This window comes from Primulina eburnea, chromosome 6, assembly GCF_022965805.1.
Source record: "Primulina eburnea isolate SZY01 chromosome 6, ASM2296580v1, whole genome shotgun sequence".
Lineage (NCBI taxonomy): Eukaryota > Viridiplantae > Streptophyta > Magnoliopsida > Lamiales > Gesneriaceae > Primulina > Primulina eburnea.
In genome coordinates, this window is record NC_133106.1 from 32,358,765 (window position 1) to 32,381,361 (window position 22,597).

Consider the following 22,597-nt stretch of genomic DNA (forward strand, 5'->3'; position numbering starts at 1 on the left):
GTTTATGCTGGACCCACGATCTACAAATAGCGAGTTGTTGACGGACGACATTTAATTCCGCGGTGTAGATTCGTATTCCTTGATTGAGTTCGCGCACCTTCCGAAGGCAACCCCCGACGGGATCCGCGGCACGCAAATTTGCCTCGAAAACGATTGAATTCACGGCGGTTTGGTGCTGATCTGGGGGCAACTCCTTCAGTGTCCTTGATATGTTTTTGACTCCGTATACCTTCCGCACGTTACGGAAATCTTTTTGCTTGTCTGCTGGGAAATGTGGTGCGAGGGGGCAGTCTGGTGGGCATCTTCTGCGCTGATATTTGCAAGCTGCGCATGCTTGGGCGACAGCCACGCCGCGGGGCCCGGTGTTTCCCAACTTTGCAGGGGTGTTGTGAGTATTATTCGCAAGATTCATGCTCGTTTTTCAGTTATCTGCACAGTAAAGTCCGCCAGTTTTTATGGAGAAAACAACGTTGGCTAATCACGACACTGAGATTTGAAATTGTGATATGGATTAGTGGGAGAGATTATCGGGACGTGATCATGTTTTTGCATTCAAAAAAATTGAACGCTTTTAGTTGTGATGGAATTTCGTAATTAAAATTTGAAGAGATAAATCATATCTTTCGCTTTGCTTAAATTAATCCAACACAAGTACGAAATACATATATCTTTGGATGATATATATCACATTCACATCTCCATCTCTTGTTCATATTTGATATATATTTCAATTTCTGATAAAAGGGAGTCTTCCAAAATCATGAAAACACTAGTGATTTTTTACATATATTGCGTATTTATATAATTAAAATATTTATCAAAACAAGATAATTTTTGATATTTTTAAATTAATGATGTTTTCTCTATTGTTTTTATTGAGAGTGATAAACTTTTTTTAAAAATTTAACATTATAGATAAATATATGATTGCATTTTAAAAATACATATACAAATATTATTGAAGATTTAAAAAGAAAGATTATTTTAGGAAAATTAAAAAAAGTTTAATGAATAAAGTTATATAACTGAGGGTATAATTATAGCTCTAAATAAAGTTTCATAAAATCAATTAAAAGTGACGTTAATAAATGAACCTTGAGTTTAATTTAAAAATATAGTGAAATATGAAACCGGATCTAGTTTTATTATTATTTTATAAAATTCTAACCGGCTCCATCCGGTTTCATAAGTGAAAATCCTCCACGATCCATTCATTTATAGATTCGGGACGTTCCAAAATCTTTACGCATAACTTGTTCCAATTCCGGGCTTAGCGGGCCGGTTTCGATCTCATTCCGAGTTGAACTGCCCGTCAAACATGTCTAATTTTGTGCATGTTGAATGTCGGATCGATCAAAACAAATTTTCTACAAAAGTTCACCTGCTTTTGCTATTTTTTTTTTTTGAAATTTCAGTTATGAATGACCTTCCATCTATCTGAGTCTTCATATAATGCGTTGTCTTTGGTGTTCCAGTTGCAATGATCTTTGGTGCTCCAGCTGGACTGACTTTTTTTATATTAAAATTAAAATATAACAAAATAATCACAAATCCTATATTAAAAAAAAACAACAACTACATAAGCATGCAACACGTACACATATACACTAGTTTTAATTAAGATGGTCAAGTACTGATGTTTTTTCCTCAAGTTGGAAGATAGATTTATTAAAAATTTCAACTAAAATTTCTAGATATTTAAATTACAGAATCGTACAACGAACTTAAAAAATGCATTAATTCATATTTTTGTTGATCCAATTTATATTATACCAACTAAATATGCGAAATAATGCACCCCATCTTCTTGGTATTTGCAAACCATTAATGAAACATACGTAAGTTTATACTTTCAAGAATTGTATCTCGTCAAAAAAAAAAAAAAGAATTGTATCTCGTGTTTATAAAAATCATAATTAATATTTTATCTCATTAAAGATTTAACCTCTAACATTTATTATATACTACATGAATATTTTTAAAATCAAAGCCAACAGATGGGTTTAAATAAAAAATATACGCAAATGCATAAAATCAACGTATAAAGATCGAAAAAGAAACAAATTTGAATGTCATCGAAAGAGCCAATGTCAAAATTGAATAGAAATCTCATGAGACGATCTGACGGATCTATTTCCGTGAGATGTGTCAAACCGATTCATACTTAAAGTAAAAAGTAATACTTATAGTATAAAAATTATTAATATTTTTTTTATGAATAAAATCGGGTTGGAGATCCGTCTTGCATGAATTTTGTGCTCAAATTTTTTTAGATAGGCTCGTCTTCATTTTCAATTAATTAATCAGAGATAAATGAGTCCATAATGAATGAATATTTGTGGTTGAGGGCTTGAAATGTTATTTTATTCTTTTATAAAGTCTCGAAATAAATGGATATTATTCATTTCATTCTTTGCATGGAAATATTTGGACCATTCGTAAACTTTTAACGTTGCACTCACCAATTATTTATTTAGTTTAAGTAAATGTTTTCATAATCGGACCGTTATCGAATCGGTCTACAATAAATAAAGTCCAACCGATCTAATTGGTTTAGTCGAACAGTTGGATCAGAATACAATTATATTTTTATAAAATATTAATATAATGAGTATGTCTACGATCTCATCGATCTATATCAATAAGATGGATCGATCGATTTATACCTAGAATGAAAAATAATATTTTTTTATGTTCCATTGGTTTTACGTATTGTAATTTGCATTCATCTCTCTAATATTTTATATATTTGACATATTATAATTATAATCTTTGATAAGAGAGGCGAGTGTGTATCGACCTAAATTGTAGAGAAAAATAATTAAAATAACTATGTTTTAGTTAGACATGAGACACATATAGAATTGAATGAGGGTAAAAATAATTGATGAAATTACTAAGAATTAGAAAAATACAAGTTGCATGTTAAAAAAATATATATTATGTTATTAATTAATTATATTTATCTTGTTTTACAACGACATGAAGGAATTGAAATTTATTAAATCCCACATGTTTCCGCTACGATCAGAAAACTTCGGTAAGGCCGATGTTACATGTGGGGATACTGCTCCCACATGATTTGGATGGACAAGATTCACACACATATATGGTTTTAAAAAAATTAGTGGACCCATGTATGTGTGACTATATTTGAATCATTGATTCTATCATGGGGCAGTGCTCCTACATGTAAAATGGAATCAACCGAAAACTTCCCTACAAAATAATATTCTTTCGTTTCCAAATTTTTAACGACAAACACGATCATTTAGGCCATGTTTGAGAAATATTTACAGTTAGGGATGTAAATGAGCCGAGTCGAGCCGAGCAGTAGCTGGCTCGGCTCATTTCATTATTTTCTCGGCTCGGGCTCGGCTCGAGCTCGTTACGAGTCTCGGGTTTGAAGCTCGGGATCGGCTCGTTCGGAATTTATGAAGCTCGGGCTCGGCTCGAGCTCGTTAATGGCTCGTTTATCTTGTTTAAGGAGTCTGGCTCGGGTTCGGCTCGTTAAACAAGCTCGTTAAGCGAGCTCGGGCTCGGCTCGTTAAACTATTTGCTCGGCTCGGGCTCGTTAGAGCCTTTGGTTTGAAGCTCGGGCTCGGCTCGAGCTCGGCTCGTTAACAAATAAGAAAAAACAACTTAATTAAATAAGTTTCTTTGGGATCGGTTCTTTTTTCTAATGATCAAATAAGAAAAAAAAACAACTTAATTAAACCCAACAACCAAATAAGAATTCAACATGATAAAACATAAAAGAATTACCAGAGCATGAATGAGCTTGCTGTTCTTGCCTCGCTCCCTCGTGAACCCAACTTCAACAACCTAATAGGAATTCAACAAGATAAAACAAAAAAGATATTTAAATTAAAACAAACAAACAAACAAACAAACTTCACCAATTCAATGATAAACATTCGATGGTAATGACCTTAATTCAAATGAATCTCCTTAAGCCCCGAATTTTCCTTTTACATACAAGCACAAAAATTCAAAATGTTAGAATTAACCAATCTAAATTAATAGAAAATAACACATATCTAATATAGACACAATTAAATTAAATATCAATTTACTTGCATTTTCTTTTCTCTTGACTTGGTACCAGGCACGTAACCAATCTTCTGCACAAAGCAACATCTGAACCGTATCCACTCCCAAATTGGCACGATATGAATCAATAACTCTACCACCAGCGCTGAAAGCCGATTCAGAAGCGACAGAAGTTATTGGAATTGATAGTACATCACATGCCATCTTTGACAAAATCCTAAACTTTAAGTTGTTCATCTTCCACCATGACAATGCATCAAATTCATCATCTTCTTCACACAATACAACCCCTTCCTCAAAGTACACTTCAAGTTCAGACTTCACTTGCTCCACACTATCAACATTCTTAATATAGTTGGCAAATGCTATCCTCACTTTACCCTTTCCTTTTGCACTAACAATACTTGAAACACTACAACTTTCTTTCTGAGCATCACCTGAAACATCCTTTTCAGCAACATTATTTTTGTGAGCATCAACATATTCACGATACAACAAACGCAATGTCTCACGAACTGTAACGATGTTCTCAATTGCATCAACTTCAGAATAGATTTCTGGAAAACACCATTCAATCAACTTCATCTTATTCCTTGGATCTAATACAGCTGCCATAGAAATTAACAAATTACAGTGACCCCAATACTTGTCGAATTTAGTCTTCATTTTGTTAACCATATCTTTTATGAAACTACCTTCACCCATACTTGTATTATTCAACAACCTCTTTATGTATAAAGTTCAGGTAGAAACAAATTTGAAGTTGGATATTCTGAACCTGAAAAATGTAGAAAACTATATTAGATATTCAGACAATAAACAATTTTATTAAGAAACAAGATTCAAGTTTAATATTATTACCTGAAATGATGTGGGTAACTTCATTAAATTCTTGAAGAAAAGAACAGACGACACGGACTTTCTCCCAATCCTCCTCACTTGGCAGAGTGTTATAAGTAGGATCCCTTTATTGATATCTTGGGAAGACGTCCTTGAACTCTAGAGCAGTAGACAACATGCAATATGTTGCATTCCACCTAGTGCAACAATCCATTACTAGTTTCTTTGAAGATAATTGCATATGTTTTGCAATTTCACCGAAAATATTAAGACGAAACTCTGAGGCAGATATGTGTTTCACACTCTCACGCACATTGGAAATAATATTTTGTATCTCCGAAAGCCCATCTTGTACCAAAAGATTCAAGATATGCGCACAACATCTCACATGAAACAATTTTCCACCGAGAGGAAGATTGTTTTTATAAGAGAGATTCTCTTTCAACATCCAAATAGCTACATCATTGTATGTAGCATTATCAACTGTGATTGTCCATACCTTGTTTTCAATTCCCCATTCAACCAAACACTTATTCAACACATCACAAACAACTATACCTGTATGAGGTGGGGGGACATCACAAAAATTCAAATTCCGCTTTTGCAAATTCCAACTGGAGTCCACATAATGACAAGTGACAACCATATATGAAATTTTCTGATCAGACCTCCATAAATCCGTAGTCACACTGACCCTATTTATATCCTTTAATTCTGCCACTAATTTTTTCTTCTCTATTTCATAAGAAGTAATACAATCTTTCTTGGCAGTGGCACGACACAACAATATATCAATTACAGTATCGAAAGACTTACTCCATCTAATGGTCCATTAGAATACACTTGACTTATAAAATCTTAACACCATGTATTTCGAACTTCTGATAAGGTTGGTGGTGGCCATTTTCAATAAATAACTCAACAGAGGTACGACACACAAGAAATAAACCAATTATCGTTCTAATCAATACCATACCTCGGGAAACTGGTGCCGGACTAACTCAGTGCTTTGAACGGTGGTGGTGGTGGTGGTGGTGGTGTTTTGATTCCCTCTCGGTGAGTGAAACGGCGGTGGTGTTGGTCGTTCGAAGCCAACGACGAGTGGAACGGGGCGTTAGGGTTAATTTCGAAAGAAAATGTGGATGGATATAATGAGCTCGTACGTGAAATAAAGGGGGTTTTTTTTAAAAATAATTTAAAAATTAAAAATTATTTCAAAAATAATTTAAAAAAAAAAGTTTTGCAAAAGTACCTCAAAACGTGCTTGGGAAGCACGGACGCTGCTCACGTGGAGCAGCGTCCGTGCTTTCTAAGCACGGAGCAGCGTCCGCGCTTTGTAAGCGCGGACGCTGGTCCACTTGTACTGAGGCCGTGCTTACCAAGCACGGCCTCTCAGTAATATATATTTTTTTTTTTCGATTGAGCCTACGTGCGCGTACGCTGGTCCACTTGTACTGTTCCACTTCTATTATCCACTCATTTTCCTCGCTTTCTTATCTTACGAACATTTCAGCTTTATTATCATCATCCAACATTGCATGTGAAAGCTTTAGATCTGAATTTTCACGTGAACTACAATAATTCAAATTTGAAAAATTCTCACTTTTTTCTCCTATATAAATGATGAAAAACTCAATGAATGAGTTATCAGTTTTCTCGTAAATTTCTTCTCACTAGAAATTTGGCAAAATGTCTAACATCGACGTACTCTTATATTTTGGTGGTCATGTTGTTAGCGATAATGGATCGGTTGAATATAGCATTCCATTTGTTAGACCGATACGAGTGTTACGATCTATTAATTTGATGGAGTTAGCCGAAGTTGTGCATAAAATGTTAGCAATTGATCCAGCAAATTTTTCTCTGAAAATGTCAACAAAGTATTCATTCATGGAGAGAGCATCTTGGCATGAAATTCAAGTCAATCTCGTTGATGACGGTGCTTTACAGTTTATAATGCAATGTGATAATATGCATATTTTGCATCTGTACGTGGAATCAAATTCGATTGAGCATCATGTTGGATTTGGTGATCCTGAATCATATGTTCCACATGCATCCGATTCAGGTTTCTATAACCAACCCGGTACGTCTACGTATGGTGGTTTCCAGGAGCAAGAAACTTATGTTCCACATGTTACGGAAGGACTCGGCAATATGAGTTTCGATGATGTAAGTGGGCCTTGGGATCAATATATCAATGTCTCGTCGCAACAAAATAATGCTCCATATTGGCCGAATCCAACATTAGATACGAGTGCTTGTTGTCCGGATCAGGCCAATAATGATGATATCTGGATGATTGATTCTGAACCCGATGTTTCGTACATCGAGTCTGAAGAAGAAGAAGAAGTGAATGTTGATGATGAAATGATGACTTTTACAAATCCTGATGAGGGGACATCATCTCGACAACCACCTCGTGACACATTACAGAGGCAGACAGTACCATTTCTTCCAAACACTGATGAAGTGCCATCGTTTTTCAATAAATTTTATGGGGAAGAGCTGTCTGATTCTGTCGATGTACCTTCTGGAGTGCAATCTAGCTATTACAATCCGGATAGAGGTGAAATATGCGTTAATATGTTATTTAAAGATAAGAAAGATCTGATTGCATCTGTGCAAGATTATTCAGTCCGAGTTGCCAGGCGTGAGTACCGAGTCGTGGATAGCACAAGCAGTTTGTGGAAGTTACGTTGCAAAAATAATTCTTCTACGGTAATTTGTCGATGGGGACTTCGTGCTTCTTTCAAGGCGAAGACTGGTTATTGGAAAATAACGAAATATGGCGGGCCGCACACATGTATATCTACGTCGGTTGGTATAGACCATAAGAATTTGAACAGTGATATGGTGGCACATACTCTACTGGGAGTTGTTCGTTGTGATCCTGCGTACGAGATTAAGTATATCATCGAAAATGTGAAAGATAAATATGGATACCAAATCTCGTACACGAAGGCATGGCGAAGTTTGAAACGTGCTATGGAAATTGCTTATGGTACATGGGAGAGCTCAGTTCAATTGCTTCCAAAATATATGTGTGCTTTGTCCAAATATAATCCGGGAACAGCTGTCGAGTGGAAGCATCTCAGATCTAACAATGAAATGAGTAAGACACTGAACTATGTTTTCTGGGCATTCAGGCCGTTTGTTGATGGCTTTCGGCATTGTCGGAAAATAATTAGTGTTGATGGTACACACTTGTATACCAAATACAAACACAAAATGTTGATCGCTGTTACTCTGGATGCGAACAATCAGGTTCTACCTCTTGCTTTTGCTATTGTTGATGAAGAGACAACTGACTCTTGGAAATGGTTCTTGGATAACTTAGGAAGACATGTTGTTCGTGGAGAAAATGGTGTGTGTCTTATCTCTGATAGGCATAAGGGAATCGTTCGAGCAACTGCAGATCTACCATATTTCCAACCTCCTTACGGTGTGCATCGTTTTTGTTTGAGACATGTTTGTTCAAACTTCAATGCTAAATACAAAGACGTGCATTTGAAAGACTTATGTTGGGAGGCAGGCACCCAGAATCAAATTTGTAAGTTTGAAGCAATAATGGAGGCGATCAAACAAAAAAACATTTTGGCACATCGATATTTGGATGGAATTGCGAAAGAGAAATGGAGTTTGGCTCATGACGGTGGTTGGCGTCGTGGGGTGATGACAACCAATATGTCGGAGTGTTTAAACAGTGTGTTGAAGGGTGCTCGTAGACTTCCAATCTCTGCCATAGTGCATTTGACACTTCAGAGGTGCGTACAATATTTTATTGAACGTGTGACAAGAGGTGAGCGTATGGTTCACGATAATCAACTGTGGTCAGATTACGCATGTCGGAAGTATGAGAAATGGGCGAGGAAATCTAGTGAACATCGTGTTGCCAAATACGATGTACGTGAGCAAACTGCTTCGGTCGCAACTGTAGGAAGACCAAGTCGTGGCCAACATATGCAGGTCGTCAAGCTATCAACCAGTGATTGTTCATGTGGTAAATGGACGTTTTTTGGCATCCCATGTTCTCATGCTATTTGCACCGCTAAGTGGCACGCATTGGATCCCACGACACTTGTGCAGTCATGGTATAACATATCTGAGTATTTGGCTACGTACGAGAGCAGATTTCAACCACTTGCAGATGAGCGATACTGGGATTCTCCAAATTTCGAGTTGTACCACAACCCTGTTAGACGTGAGAGAAGAAGAGTTGGTAGAGACAGGACAACTCGAATTAGAAATGAAATGGACACACCGGGTTCAAGAGAAAGACAACAACGCTGAAGCCTTTTTGTCATCTTTATTAACGTCTGATATGTAAACAACTAAGTTGTTATGTAATATTAACTCACAAATGTTTCATCTCATACGGCGTTGGCGTAAGTTAAGTGTTGCATTTTAAATTTTCATGGAAAAAAAAATGGCGCCTCGTCGCGACTGAATATGCGCATCGGCGCTAAATTCTCGTGAATCTGGCGCCGAGGCGCTTAAGAACTAGCGCCTTGGCGCCAGATTTGCGCAAATCTAGCGCCGAGGCGCTAGTTCTTAAGAGCCTCGGCGCCAGATTTGCGCAAATCTGGCATCGAGGCGCTACACATGTAGCGCTTCGGCGCTGCACCAGCGGTGGGCAAGCGCCGAGGCGCTAGTTCTTAAGGGCCTCGGCGCCAGATTTGCGCAAATCTGGCGCCGAGGCGCTACACATCTAGAGCCTCGGCGCTGCACCAGCGGTGTGCAAGAGCCGAGGCGCTAGTTCTTAAGGGCCTCGGCGCCAGATTTGCGCAAATCTGGCGCCGAGGCGCTACACATCTAGCGCCTCGGCGCTGCACCAGCGGTGTGCAAGCGCCGAGGCGCTAGTTCATAAGCGCTTCGGCGCCATATTTGTGCAAATCTGGCGCCGAGGCGCTACACATCTAGAGCCGCGGCGCTAGATTACTATTATTAAAAAAAAAAAAACCCTTCCCTTATCCCTCCTCCTTAACATCACCACATCCTCCAACTTTCTCCTCCCTTTAAAATTCAATCGACTCCTCCAACATTTCAGGTCGAAGTGCAATACAATTTCGGTTCTAACATAAGGTAACATTATTCTTGTTCTGAATGTTTCAATAATTTAATGTCAAATTATGAAGTAAGAAGCTTATAGAAGTTGTGCATATAACGTGTTCGATATAATGCTTCAATTGGGATTTTGTTATTAAAAGTTGGACTTTTTGCCTTGTACGTTGTAGGTTATTTGCGCGATTTTAAATATGCCGCCGAAGAAGAGAGGCAAGCAAGTTCAATGTAGGGATAGTCAGTTGTCGCGCACTAGTTTTGATAGACTCCGTTTTTGGGATGCATTAGCAGCTGAAAATTATTCTAAATTGCAAGAGAAAAACATGCAGCGAGAAAGAGGGATGAATCAGAGCTTCCCCATTGCTGATGCTTTAATTCTGGCTCAGCATTTGCATTGGGCTGAGTTTGTGAAGCCACCAACAGATGCTGTGATGTCACTTGTCCGGGAATTCTACGCTAACTTGATGGTTAGGCATGAGGACTATCACGTCAGAATAAGAGGGAAGATGGTTGCCTTTGACAGCAAAACTATTAACTCGTTGTACTCGATGCCGGACTACGAAAACGACGATTACACGAGATTTATGAGAGAACCCTATCCCTATGAGACGATAATGAACACACTTTGTGACCCCGGCACAGTTTGGAAGCTAAATAATCAGCGAGCCCCGGTCACATTTCCTGCGACATGCTTGATTAGGGAGGCATATAACTGGTACCATTTCGTCGCAGCACGGATGATGCCATCTGGCCATGTTTCTGATGTTACAAAGAAGAAAGCAGCATTGGTGTATTGCATCGTCACGGGGAAAAAAGTTGATGCAGGTCGGGTGATTATGAATTCGATTCTACAGGCTGCACAGGGCACATCCACAGTTAGCATGCCCCATTCTTCAACCATCACAGAGCTCTGCCGCCTAGCTGGGGTTATATGGGATGATAGTGAGCCAGTATTGCACAAGAAAGGCGATATTTTAGTTCATGGGAGGCTACATGGAGAAAAAAGACGGAGGCATATTCAGAGTGGTCCGGGCGAGGCTTCAGGGAGTGGAGCACAGACACAACCCGCAAGACATGCACGGCACGCAGGACAGGCACCTGCAGAGACGGGACAGAGCAAAGACCAGCGTCTCGATGACCTAGAGCGCATGATGAGGAGACCGTGGCAGATGACACGCGAGCAGTTTGATTATGTGCATGATTTGAATCGTGTCCTTGCACAGCGCTTCCCTGCAACTAGCGCCTCAGACGAGCCATTTCCTAACCCACCAACATTTTCACATCGACCCGTAGAGGATGATTTTCAGTACGATGAGGATGAGGATGTTGAGCTGTCAGGCGAGGACAGAGAGTCTTGATGCCTCTTTTCAATTGCCAACTTTCCCTTTCGTTCGTTTAATGTTTGTTTTGCAATGTCAACTTCTTTAAACTTTTGTAATTTCAATCATTTGCAATGCATCTTTTTATGAAACGATGTGTTACGCAAACAATATACAATTTGTACATATAATACAATTTAGGTGATGCATCAATGGTAACGATATAATAATAAAAATGACAAAGTTACATTTACGTTGAAGAATCATCGTCATAATTGTAATGATACAAATGGCTACCGGTCCCACAATCAGGAGGATTGCGTCTTCTCGTCCCTCTACGCAATCGTACCTGTTCAGGAATTTCCTCGTTCGAGTAACCTGGAAAAGTGATTGGTGAAATAACATTCCTCGGTGGTCGAGTGTCATGCACAAGATGATGAGGACCAACATTTAGCATATTCGTAAAACTCTGGGTGTTCGACCAGTACGGAGTCTGAAAATCCGGCTGACCAAACGAACTAAAGTTACGAAATCCTAAATTACTGAGAATACCAGGTTGAGTAGAAGAGGTTCCTGCAACATTCAATTCAATTGATGGATTAATAGTAGAGGTTCCTGCAAACCCACTTTGCTGCCCAACCATGTCACTTCCCCAGCCCAATGCAGACTGATGTGAAAAAGGTGAAGGCGTACTAAAATTTTGTTGCACATTATGTTGTCCAACAAAAGTATTGTACGGATGAGGTTGAAAACCAACTACAGTAACTTCAGGTGATATGGTGCGCACAGTTATTCGATTATACCATTGAAAGTAGTCTTCGTCTGTTTGCATCGAGCGCCCGTGTCGCACCCCTTTAGCAACATATCTCATCTTATTATTCCACAACTCAATCGAATGTCTATGATAATCTCTCCAATCGGTGCAACGATGTCCTATCCTCGTGATAGTATGCATATCATCATTGTCCACGGCAGCCACTGGAATTGATTGACGTCTTCGAAATTGACGCATCACCCGATTAGGCCTATGCATCTCGACGATGTCGAAGCATATAAGGGGACAAACACATCGCCATATTTTGTTTTCGTACGAATCAATAATCGTCTTCACATCTATATCATTCTTCTTGTAAACGATCCAATTAAACTGTAAAAAAGAAAAAAGATTTAAATCAAATATCCATTTAACGAAAATAAAATATTCTTCATTTAATCACTAGTAAATATTAAAATCGTATAATACCTCGTTATGATTCATACGATCCAAAGAATCCCTTATAATTCTTACAGCATGAGTTGGCGAATGTGTGTAACTAAATCCAACATTCCACCTGCAATTATAACAATCAAAACAAATACATATCAACAAATATACAAGATATGTATTACATTATCACAATAATTTCTATTATTACCTTGCACCATATGGAAAAACTGGAATAATATCATCCGGATCAACGGGAGGTACAACTAAAGTTAACCCATCTCGATCGGGGTTAACACATTTAATCCTGCTCCATGCCCATATCTGCTTATAATAATTAAAATACTTCAACAAATATAACAAAAAAATTGTGTTTTATACTAACATCACATTAATGATACCTGCAGGATATATAGAGGGCCGGCCATTGTAGTCTTCTCTATACGTGATGCGTTACACAACTCACGGTATAGAAATGCTAAAACTGCACTACCCCAACTATACGACTTCACATTGTCAATATCTCGTAGCAGTTGCAAAAATAATAGTCGAGCAGACCCTCCTTGATAGTCAGGGAACATTATCCCTCCAATAATCATTAACGCAATGCAACGGGTAAATTTCACCACATCAACTTCTAAACTATCATCAGTAACAAGGTTAGACATACAATGATCGTATAGTGCAGTCATAGACATATGACCACCTTTCAAATGTTTTGAAGCCGGCAAAAATCCTAACATATCCAAACATATGTGTTGCCATTCCTCAACTTTATGTGATACATCTACTCCTGTGACTGGTTCACCATCAATCGTCAGACCCCAAATTATTGAGACATCTTGTAACGTGACTGTTGCTTCACCACATGTAAAATGAAACGTGTGTGTCTCACGTCGCCAACGTTCAACAAGAGCAGTAATCAAATGATTATCATAAATTTGGGCACCACATAATAACACTCCATAAAAACCCATATGATTTAAGTATACAAGTACATGATTATGTATGTAATTCTCAGTAAATAACTTCCAAATCAGATTATCTGACCTCTTCACTTTGACAATGTCATCTACGGTTAACGAAGAAACTGTTGATGACATATGTGTTGCTTGTAAATAGAGGACACTGAGATCTTCTGGACTTCGATTAGCTGCCATTAGGAACTACGTTGTCGATTTTCTCAATTTCTTCTCACAAAATTTTCACAGAGTAAACAAGAAACTGAAAATGCAAAAATGAAACGACAATGAAAAGAGGAGGAAAGAAGAAGGAATTCAGACGACGAATTGAGCAGAGCCACGTGGATAGTGATAAGGTTGAGGAAGAGATATTTAAATATAAGGATGAGAAAAAAAATAGAAAAAAACGTATAAAAAAAATATATATATATATATATATAATATGCCACATGGACCAGCGTCCGCGCTTACAAAGCGCGGACGCTAGTCCACGTAGGAGCGTCCGCGCTTGCTAAGCGCGGACGCTCCAAGTGGCGCGGCTCCATGCTTAGAAAGCACGGACGCTGCTCCACGTGAGCAGCGTCCGTGCTTCCCAAGCACGTTTTGAGGTACTTTTGCAAAACTTTTTTTTTTAAATTATTTTTGAAATAATTTTTAATTTTTAAATTATTTTTAAAAAAAACCCGAAATAAAGGATATAAATATCGAATCAGCGACGGTTTCAAAAATGCCGTCGCTATTTGCAACAGTTTTTTAAACAATCCGTCGCTAATTGCGACGATTTACCACCCCGTCGCTAAGTAAATCGGCGACGGTTCAAAACCAATCGTGACTGGAAATGTGATTACATACGAAAATTGATGTGTCTCACGCGCATATGCGCGACACCGATGCGCGCATATGCACGTGGTAGGCAGAAGACCTCGTGCATATGCGTGCTCTATCGCGCGCATATGCGCGAGGAGGCCAGTAGATTTGATGCGAGAACAGAGGCACTCGCGCATATGCTCTGAAGTGTGCGCGCATGTGCGCGTAAAAACCGTCGCTATTAGCGACGGAATGTTTAAAAACCGTCGCTGTTTTGAATCAGCGACGGATTATTTGCAATAAACCGTCGCTAAAGTATATTTTAGTTTCCTTTACATCGCCCCCGTGTTTTTAAACATCCGAAGTAAAATATATTATTTTACTTCATTTGTGTTATTACTGAAGTTATTGGTAATGTATTACTTCGTAATTTATTATTGCCGAAATAAAGCCGCTAACAAACTGTCGCTAAATGTTCAGTATATTTTAGTTTCCTTTGTTCATCTGCGCGGTTCATCTTATTACTTCAGCATGAACTTATTTTTTTACTTCGTCAACATTGATATGTCGAAGTAAAATATAATAAAAAAATATAGTGAAGCCCGTGTTTTTAAACACCTGAAGTAAAATATATTATTTTACTTCGCTTGTGTTATTACTGAAGTTATTGGTAATGTATTACTTCGTAATTTATTATTGACGAAGTAAAGCCGCTAACAAACTGTCGCTAAATGTTCAGTATATTTTAGTTTACTTTTTTAATCTGCGCGGTTCATCTTATTACTTCAGCATGAACTTATTTTTTACTTCGTCAACATTGATATGCCGAAGTAAAATATAATAAAAAAAATATAGTGAACCCCGTGTTTTTAAACATGTGAAGTAAAATATATTATTTTACTTCGCTTGTGTTATTACTGAAGTTATTGGTAATGTATTACTTCGTAATTTATTATTGACGAAGTAAAGCCACTAACAAACCGTCGCTAAATGTTCAGTATATTTTAGTTTCCTTTGTTAATCTGCGCGGTTCATCTTATTACTTCAGCATGAACTTATTTTTTTACTTCGTCAACATTGATATGCCGAAGTAAAATATAATAAAAAAATATAGTGAAGCCCGTGTTTTTAAACATCCGAAGTAAAATATATTATTTTACTTCGCTTGTGTTATTACTCAAGTTATTAGTAATGTATTACTTCGTAATTTATTATTTATTTTTTGTAAATATTTTAATTTAATCTACAAGCAAATAAAATCAATGCATTATGGTTATTTTATCTTCTAGACAACTGACAAAATATGATTTAATTAATATTTCATTCAACTTAGCCTATTTGAATAAACGCGGTCCTCGTTATTTCATAGGGGAAAAATTCACGCATATATGAGAAAAGTTAATTGATTTGTGTTCAATTTTGTTATTACGATTCATTTTATAGTAAAAGTGGGAGATAAGCATCTTTAGTAAGTCTCAAATTTGAAACCTACTCCCCTAAGTCAGAATGGTAAAGTGGGTATTATCATCAATACAAGTAAGTCTACTGAAAAATGAATGAATCCCAAAATATATACTTTCAGATGAACTCTTGGATAATGTTCTAAAAGTTGGGTCTCATATCTCAAGGAGTGCTGTCAACTACTTTTAAGATCTATTGTTTTTTTAACAATATTAGGCTATTAGATTATATGAAATATTGATTGAATATGATACATGTATCTGCTTTATAAATTTTAATTAGATATTATGAGCGTAAATATATATTTTTGATACAATTTTATTAGAATCCAACCTAATAACTTATATTTGAGAAGCTCATATCCCAAAAAGTAAAATAAAAGATATTTAACATCATATCATTATACAAATTAAGTTTTTGTGGAAAAAATATTTTCATTTTATTTACAAGAAAATAAAACAAAAGAATTTTATTATTTTAATCTTCTACAAATTAACTTTGTTGTGAAAAAAATTTACAAATTAAGTTTTTTGTGAAAAAATTTTTTTCACTTCATCTATAAGCAAATAAAACCAATATATTTTGGGTTTTCAATCATTTCAAATTAATATTTTTTGTGAAAAAACTTCGTTCAATTCATCTACAAGAAAATAAAAATCAAAGAATTTTAAAGTTTCAGCTTTTTTTGGCAACTTGATCATTATCTAACATAAATGTAGTTTGACAATTTTGTCCTTATCATAATAACTTATTTGACAAAAACATCTTTACTAAATTTTTTCTGTATGTACAAACTAAGGACAAAGTTGACAATACACAATAGAAAAACTTTGACCTTAATTCACACTTTTATAATATGTATAGATTTTTAATTTTTAATTTATTATTATTTATCATACATAATTATTTTAATATTATAACTCATTAATTATCTCAAATTCGAGCTCACGATCTACCTAAACGAGCCGAGCTCGAACCCGAGCTCGTGAACCACTTAAACGAGCCGAGCTCGAGCTCGAGCTCGAGCTCACGAGCCAGCTAAACGAGCCGAGCTCAATTTTGAGCTCACGAACCTATTATCGAACATGTTCACGAGCTAACGAGCCGAACATCATTAATCTCAAGCTCGGCTCAACAAAATTGTCGAGCCCAAAATAAGGCTCGGACTCGGTTCGATAAGCTTAACGAACGAGCCCGAACGGGCTTTTTAACGAGCCGAGATCCGAAAAACTCGCGAACAGCTCGACTCATTTACATCCCTATTTACAGTACTTATGTAATTATGAAATGATTTTGTAAAATTGTTTTATACAAAAATTTTATAAAAGATTTTAAAATTTATTTTTGACACCATATATGCGTTTGAAACAATTTATTTTCTAAAAATATTTTTATAGTTAAAAATAATTAAAAACGTGTTTTGTTAAATAAACAAAACGTTATTAATAAATAGTATTGAATTAGACTACCCCCTCACACACGACCCTGTCAGCACTCCTACCCACCCCCTCCAATACCATCACCTACTCCGCCTCTAATCCGCCACCAGTACAACCATCGAGACCACCGGCAAGACCTGTACAACCACACAGCCCACAGCCGTGACTAATCCCACACCCGTCACCTCCACCATGTCCAATCCTACCACCAGATCCATCCCCTGCATCTAGCAGCCCCCATCGTCACCAACTCCACCACTAATACTTCCGGCATTTACTATTGCACCATCACCACCTCCTAGAATACCATCTCCACCTAGCCCTTGACGTGAACAGTTCCACCACCCAGACCTCGGGCTTTTTTAAAAAAATAATATTATTTTAAAAACAATGTATTAAAATATTGTAGAAGTGGGAGTTTGTAAAAATATTGTAAGCTGTGTTTTTTCATCCGGACAGACTGTGACGGATTCTTAAAGAATCCGTGACTAAGAATCCGTGCCACGCAGTCACGGGTTCTCGGACTCCGTGACTCCTTCCTTTAAATTGCGCGCAATTCATTGATTTTTTTGTCATTCCTCATCGCCTCGGCTTCGATTTCTTTGCGTAGATTTTTTGGTGTAAAATGCTTAAAGGTTGTTAAAGCAATTCTTGTTTCCGACTGTGTTCCGAACGTTATTCTATCCAGCATCAATAATTTTGAAATTTTTGACAGGTATAATTTTTTTTATTCATTATTAAATTAATTTTATTTTATAATGTTATTTTTTGATAAATATGTTTAATATTGTTAGGTGATTACATCACTTTTTGATTTTGTCATTTCGTACGAGGGACTCTGAAAAGGTAACGTTGTTATTTTTTTTTTTTATAATATTGAAATTATTTTTGAATTTATTGTTGTTATTATTACGAGAGTAATGAAAATTTTATTTAGATAGTTGTTATATTTATGAGATAAATTATTATTTTTTGAGACTGTGACTCACCTCTTTTACCGTGACTCCCCTCCTTTTCTTTATTTTTTTTTCAAAAAATTAGAATTTTTTTAAGATTGATTTAGAAGATATTAGTGTAATAATATTTTTATTAAATATTGAATTTAATTAAAAAATTAGAATTTAGATAATATTGATTTTAATCCGCATAAATATTTTATTATTTTTTAAGATTTTCACGGAGTCACGGATGTATAAAATTAGAATATTTTTTAAGATTAATTCTTTTAAAAAAATTATAATTTCTTTAAAGATTGATTTAGAGGAGATTATTGTAATAAAATTTTTAGTTAAAAATTGTACATAAAACTAATTATTATAGTCATTCAAACGATATTTAAATTCTAATTATTAATTTTTTCATACACGGTTATTAAACAAATTATTTGTTATGTTGTGGTACACCAAATTATAAAATATAGTTATAATATTTTTATTGAAATTATTAATTCGTGTATATTTTAATATATTTCAATGTAGATAATTTTATAGGTTTATATATTCTTTAAAACAATATATATATATATATATATATATATATATATATATATATATATATATATATATATATATATATATGAGTGAGTCTCATGTGAGACCGTCTCACGGATCATAATCTGTGAGACGGGTCAACCCTACCCATATTCACAATAAAAAGTAATACTCTTAGCATAAAAAATGATACTTTTTCATGGGTGACCCAAATAAGAGACCCGTCTCACAAATAATACCCGTGAGACCGTCTCACACAAGTTTTTGTCTATATATATATATATATATATATATATATATATATATATATATATATATATTTTATTTTTTAAAAAAATCTTACCAAATAATTAGCTTATTCACGAATTTTGATGTATTTATTAAATTTAAAATAAAATAATCATATTTATCACAATTATCAATTCATCGTCAGCATCCACATTCTATTATTTAAAATAGCGAAACAAAATAATTTTATTTAATATAAAATATTAGTTACGTTTTCTTGATATAAAATATAAAATTTTTTATATCCTGATTTTTTGTTTGCAAGATGGCTGAAAATACGGATAATGTGTTATATTTGCGGGATAGGCACATTTCAAACAATATCAACGCTGAAAACATGGATGCACTCATACCTCCACGTCGGTCTGACAAATGTCTTTGGAGATTGCTTAATGCTGGGATTCACCTTCGTGTCTGCCGATATCTAGCACGCATGGGTTTCTATGGTGTAATTCAGTGTGGTCCTATTAAAAATTATGATAATCATTTGCTTACAGCCATAGTTGAGAGATGGCGTCGTGAGACACATACATTTCACCTTACAGTTGGTGAGGCAACAATCACCTTACAGGACGTTGCACTTATTTGGGGTTTGAATATTGATGGCAAGCCCATCACCGGTGTAGATAGCGCATACAACAAACCTACGTTACAACAGCGCTGCGCAACTTGGTTAGGTTTTACGCCTACATCTTCTCAGATTAAAGGTGCACACCTTTATCTGACCGCTTTGCTAGACCATTGCCTAAACAATATGATTAATGGTCACAACACTGAAGAGGACGTGGCACAATATTCTCGTTGTGTGGCATTAATGATAATTGGTGGATGTATGTTTCCGGACTCGGAAGGTGCTGCTGTGAAACTTATGTATTTGCAGTTTCTTGAAGACATAGAAATGGTGAATACGTTTAGCTGGGGTTCTGCTATGTTGGCATATCTTTACAGAGAGTTGTGCGACATATCAATGTGATTAAAAGTCGATATTTGTGGGCCTGTTCAGATATTGCAGGTGTTTTTACATTTCTACAGTCATTATATTTGTTGTGCTTAATTTTTATTATGATTTGATAAATTCTGTCGTATATTATTGCAGATTTGGGTATGGTCTAGAATTAATCTTCTTTGCCCTGATAGAGCGCAACAAGTATCTATGTCAGCCGATCAGGTTGCAGATATGCTTCAGGATTTACCATTCCCACCATACGGCGCACAATACTAATCAAAATTAATTAACTTGTATTATTATTATTATTTTGTTATGTACTTTTAATGACTATAATGTGTACTTTTATAAATTGCAGGTGGAGACGTGGATTCTCTTGGACACACACAGTCCATCATTCGGTCCGTATAATGAGAGAAATGCTTGACAGGATGGTAGAAGGGCAGGTAGATACGTAAATTAGTTATTTAAAATTTGGATTTTTTTTAAATTTTAATCGTATTATTATATTATCAACTCGATAATTTTTATTTTATTTTATTTGCTTCAGTTTCTTTGGATCGTTTATGATATGAACTCCCCCGAGGTTGCTAGAATTCTTGATGGAAATAAAATTAATCTATGTCGGTCGGCATGTGCATTGATCAATTTTCATATAGTTGAAATGCATAGACCAGAGCGGTGTCTTCGACAATTTGGAATGCGTCAAGGTATCCCGCCACCTGCTACTAACTTCGACAAATTCCATAAACTGACGCGACAAGGGCGGAACAACTGTGATTGGGCTACGTATCACAAAGATTTTGTAGATATGTGGAATGACAGATATAATTTTGTGATTGATGGAGATTATGTTATACCTGGTACACCCAGCATCACTATGGACTATATTGGTTGGTATTATCACATTTCCCAAATATCACTGTCTCCGACAGTGATACCTTCTAACATCATTGGCTACCATCCTGTAGATGCAAACTACCGACAATTTATCGTAAGACATGTTCAATTTATCTACATATGTATGTATATTTAATTTATTGTATTAAATATAGGTTACATAATATATGCATCTGTCACAGACACGCCCAGCTCATGTGCAAACTCCACGGACACAAAATGAGTTTGAACCCGGACCATCTACTTCAAATATTACATACACTCCTCCGCATGTGGTTCCAAGCTTTCCATCGTATGACTATGGTTACCACACTCCAATTGCCGGTAGTTTTACACAATTTTTACAAAGTGACTTTCGACCGTTTATGAATGAGAGTCGCCCTATATTAAACACGTCGCCCTTAACATTTCAAGAATATTCAGATACAGAAAGGTATGAGGTTGGTGGGAACATAGCTGATACCAGTACATCTGCAGCCCAAACACGTACGCATGGAGATGCTGAAGAGATGTTAGGTCGTGGACGTAGAGTCATTAGAAGATCTCTGTGTGGCACTGAGAGGCATCTTTACCATCAACATTAACTATTTGTTTCGAGATGCATATTTACTTACATTGTAGTATTGTTTACATTTTTCTAATTTTTTTATTTTAATTTGAAGTTGTTGCAGCAATATTTGATTAGTTATTGCTCGTATCGTTAGTTGTTTTCCTACTCGTGGTGCTAATGGAAATTAAATATTTATAATTTTTAAAATGCTACTAAAACTTTATATTGGAATAATGTATATAATTTATTATTCATTTTTTAAAAATACAATTTAGTGTATGTGATTTATTAGTCGTTTATTAATAAATTTACGGATAAAGTTATAGTAATTAAAAAATCTAAGTATAATTAATAAATCAAGTCAAATAACTCAACATACTTGATATCCAAACATTTTTAAAACAATACAACACTGAATACAATTTATTTACTATTTCAATTGAAATGTAAAATCTGTGTCAAAAACATATGTATTTGGCACCATACTTCGATTTTCTCACGTGCATCTACATGCAATAGACAAGATTTATTAATAAATATAAAATTTTAATACACAATTTTGATCAATTCACATGTTATCAAGTAAAAATAATGTAAAATGCGTTATCATAGATCTTTTACCTTCCACGGTGTCTCTCGCTCAGATGATGGTTGATCCATCTAATTTTTTATGCGTGTCATGCGATCTCTACCAGCCTGCCTCCTTTGTCGACGAACAATATTGTGTTGTAATTGGAAATTTGGTTCATCCCAGTATTGTTCATCTTGAACCTGGTAGAATCTTCCATCATATGTGTTCACGTATTTGCTCAGTATAAACCATGGTTGTACAAGCAGTGCAGGATTTAATCCAAACCATTTTGCTGTGGATATAACATGTGAACAAGGAATTCCAAATATTGTCAATTTACCACATGTGCAATCACGTGTAGAAATGTTAACAGCTGGTACGTGATGCTGACGAACTGGTCTTGTTCATGTGGCGACGGATGCTGTTTTATCCCTTTGGTCAAATTTTATTACTCGATGTTCCATTGATTTTTTTGACCACATATCAAATTTAAAGTATGCATAATCAGTCCATGGTTGATTTTTTTCATCATTTTATTACTTCGGGTTCGGCATTGAATGAAATAGTAAATGCATCGCTGTAAGGTCAACTCCACTATTTGTAGTTATAGGGAGAAGTCGAACCCCTTTTAACATATCATTAAAACACTCAAACATGTTTGTCGTCATTATCCCTCGTCTTCATCCACAAACATGGGCCGATG

General features: G+C 35.9%; 2 protein-coding genes across 3 annotated transcripts; one reads left to right on the forward strand and one right to left on the reverse strand.

The window, feature by feature from the left end:
• Positions 1-11,526: 11,526 nt before the first annotated feature.
• LOC140835486 (serine/threonine-protein phosphatase 7 long form homolog) lies at positions 11,527-13,640 on the reverse strand. Its single transcript, XM_073200980.1, has 4 exons — positions 12,882-13,640; positions 12,692-12,804; positions 12,520-12,607; positions 11,527-12,423 (listed from the first exon to the last, which is right to left on the reverse strand). The coding sequence occupies exons 1-4, from the start codon at positions 13,638-13,640 to the stop codon at positions 11,527-11,529; spliced, it is 1,857 nt and encodes a 618-aa protein (XP_073057081.1).
• A 4,092-nt stretch (positions 13,641-17,732) lies between these two features.
• Positions 17,733-21,519, forward strand: LOC140834356 (uncharacterized). Of its 2 annotated transcripts, XM_073199186.1 has the most exons (7): positions 17,733-17,864; positions 17,944-17,995; positions 19,193-19,634; positions 19,808-19,939; positions 20,024-20,319; positions 20,424-20,867; positions 20,956-21,519. In XM_073199186.1, the coding sequence occupies exons 5-7, from the start codon at positions 20,200-20,202 to the stop codon at positions 21,355-21,357; spliced, it is 966 nt and encodes a 321-aa protein (XP_073055287.1). In that variant the 5' UTR covers positions 17,733-17,864; positions 17,944-17,995; positions 19,193-19,634; positions 19,808-19,939; positions 20,024-20,199; the 3' UTR covers positions 21,358-21,519. The 2 variants fall into 2 exon arrangements, with proteins under 2 accessions (XP_073055287.1, XP_073055286.1); XM_073199185.1 differs by lacking the exon at positions 17,944-17,995 and having other exon boundaries at positions 17,735-17,864; positions 19,193-19,939.
• The last annotated feature ends 1,078 nt before the right edge of the window (positions 21,520-22,597 follow it).

Bases quoted from the DNA above. Each gene is read 5' to 3' on its own strand.
- LOC140835486 (XM_073200980.1), bottom strand. From the start codon at position 13,640: ATGGCAGCTAATCGAAGTCCAGAAGATCTCAGTGTCCTCTATTTACAA. The intron at 12,805-12,881 runs GTATCATTAATG...TATTATAAGCAG, and splicing joins GCCCTCTATATATCCTGCAG to ATATGGGCATGGAGCAGGAT. The intron at 12,608-12,691 runs GTAATAATAGAA...TTATAATTGCAG, and splicing joins GTTTTTCCATATGGTGCAAG to GTGGAATGTTGGATTTAGTT.
- LOC140834356 (XM_073199186.1), top strand. From the start codon at position 20,200: ATGACTATAATGTGTACTTTTATAAATTGCAGGTGGAGACGTGGATTC. The intron at 20,320-20,423 runs GTAGATACGTAA...TATTTGCTTCAG, and splicing joins ACAGGATGGTAGAAGGGCAG to TTTCTTTGGATCGTTTATGA. The intron at 20,868-20,955 runs GTAAGACATGTT...CATCTGTCACAG, and splicing joins CAAACTACCGACAATTTATC to ACACGCCCAGCTCATGTGCA.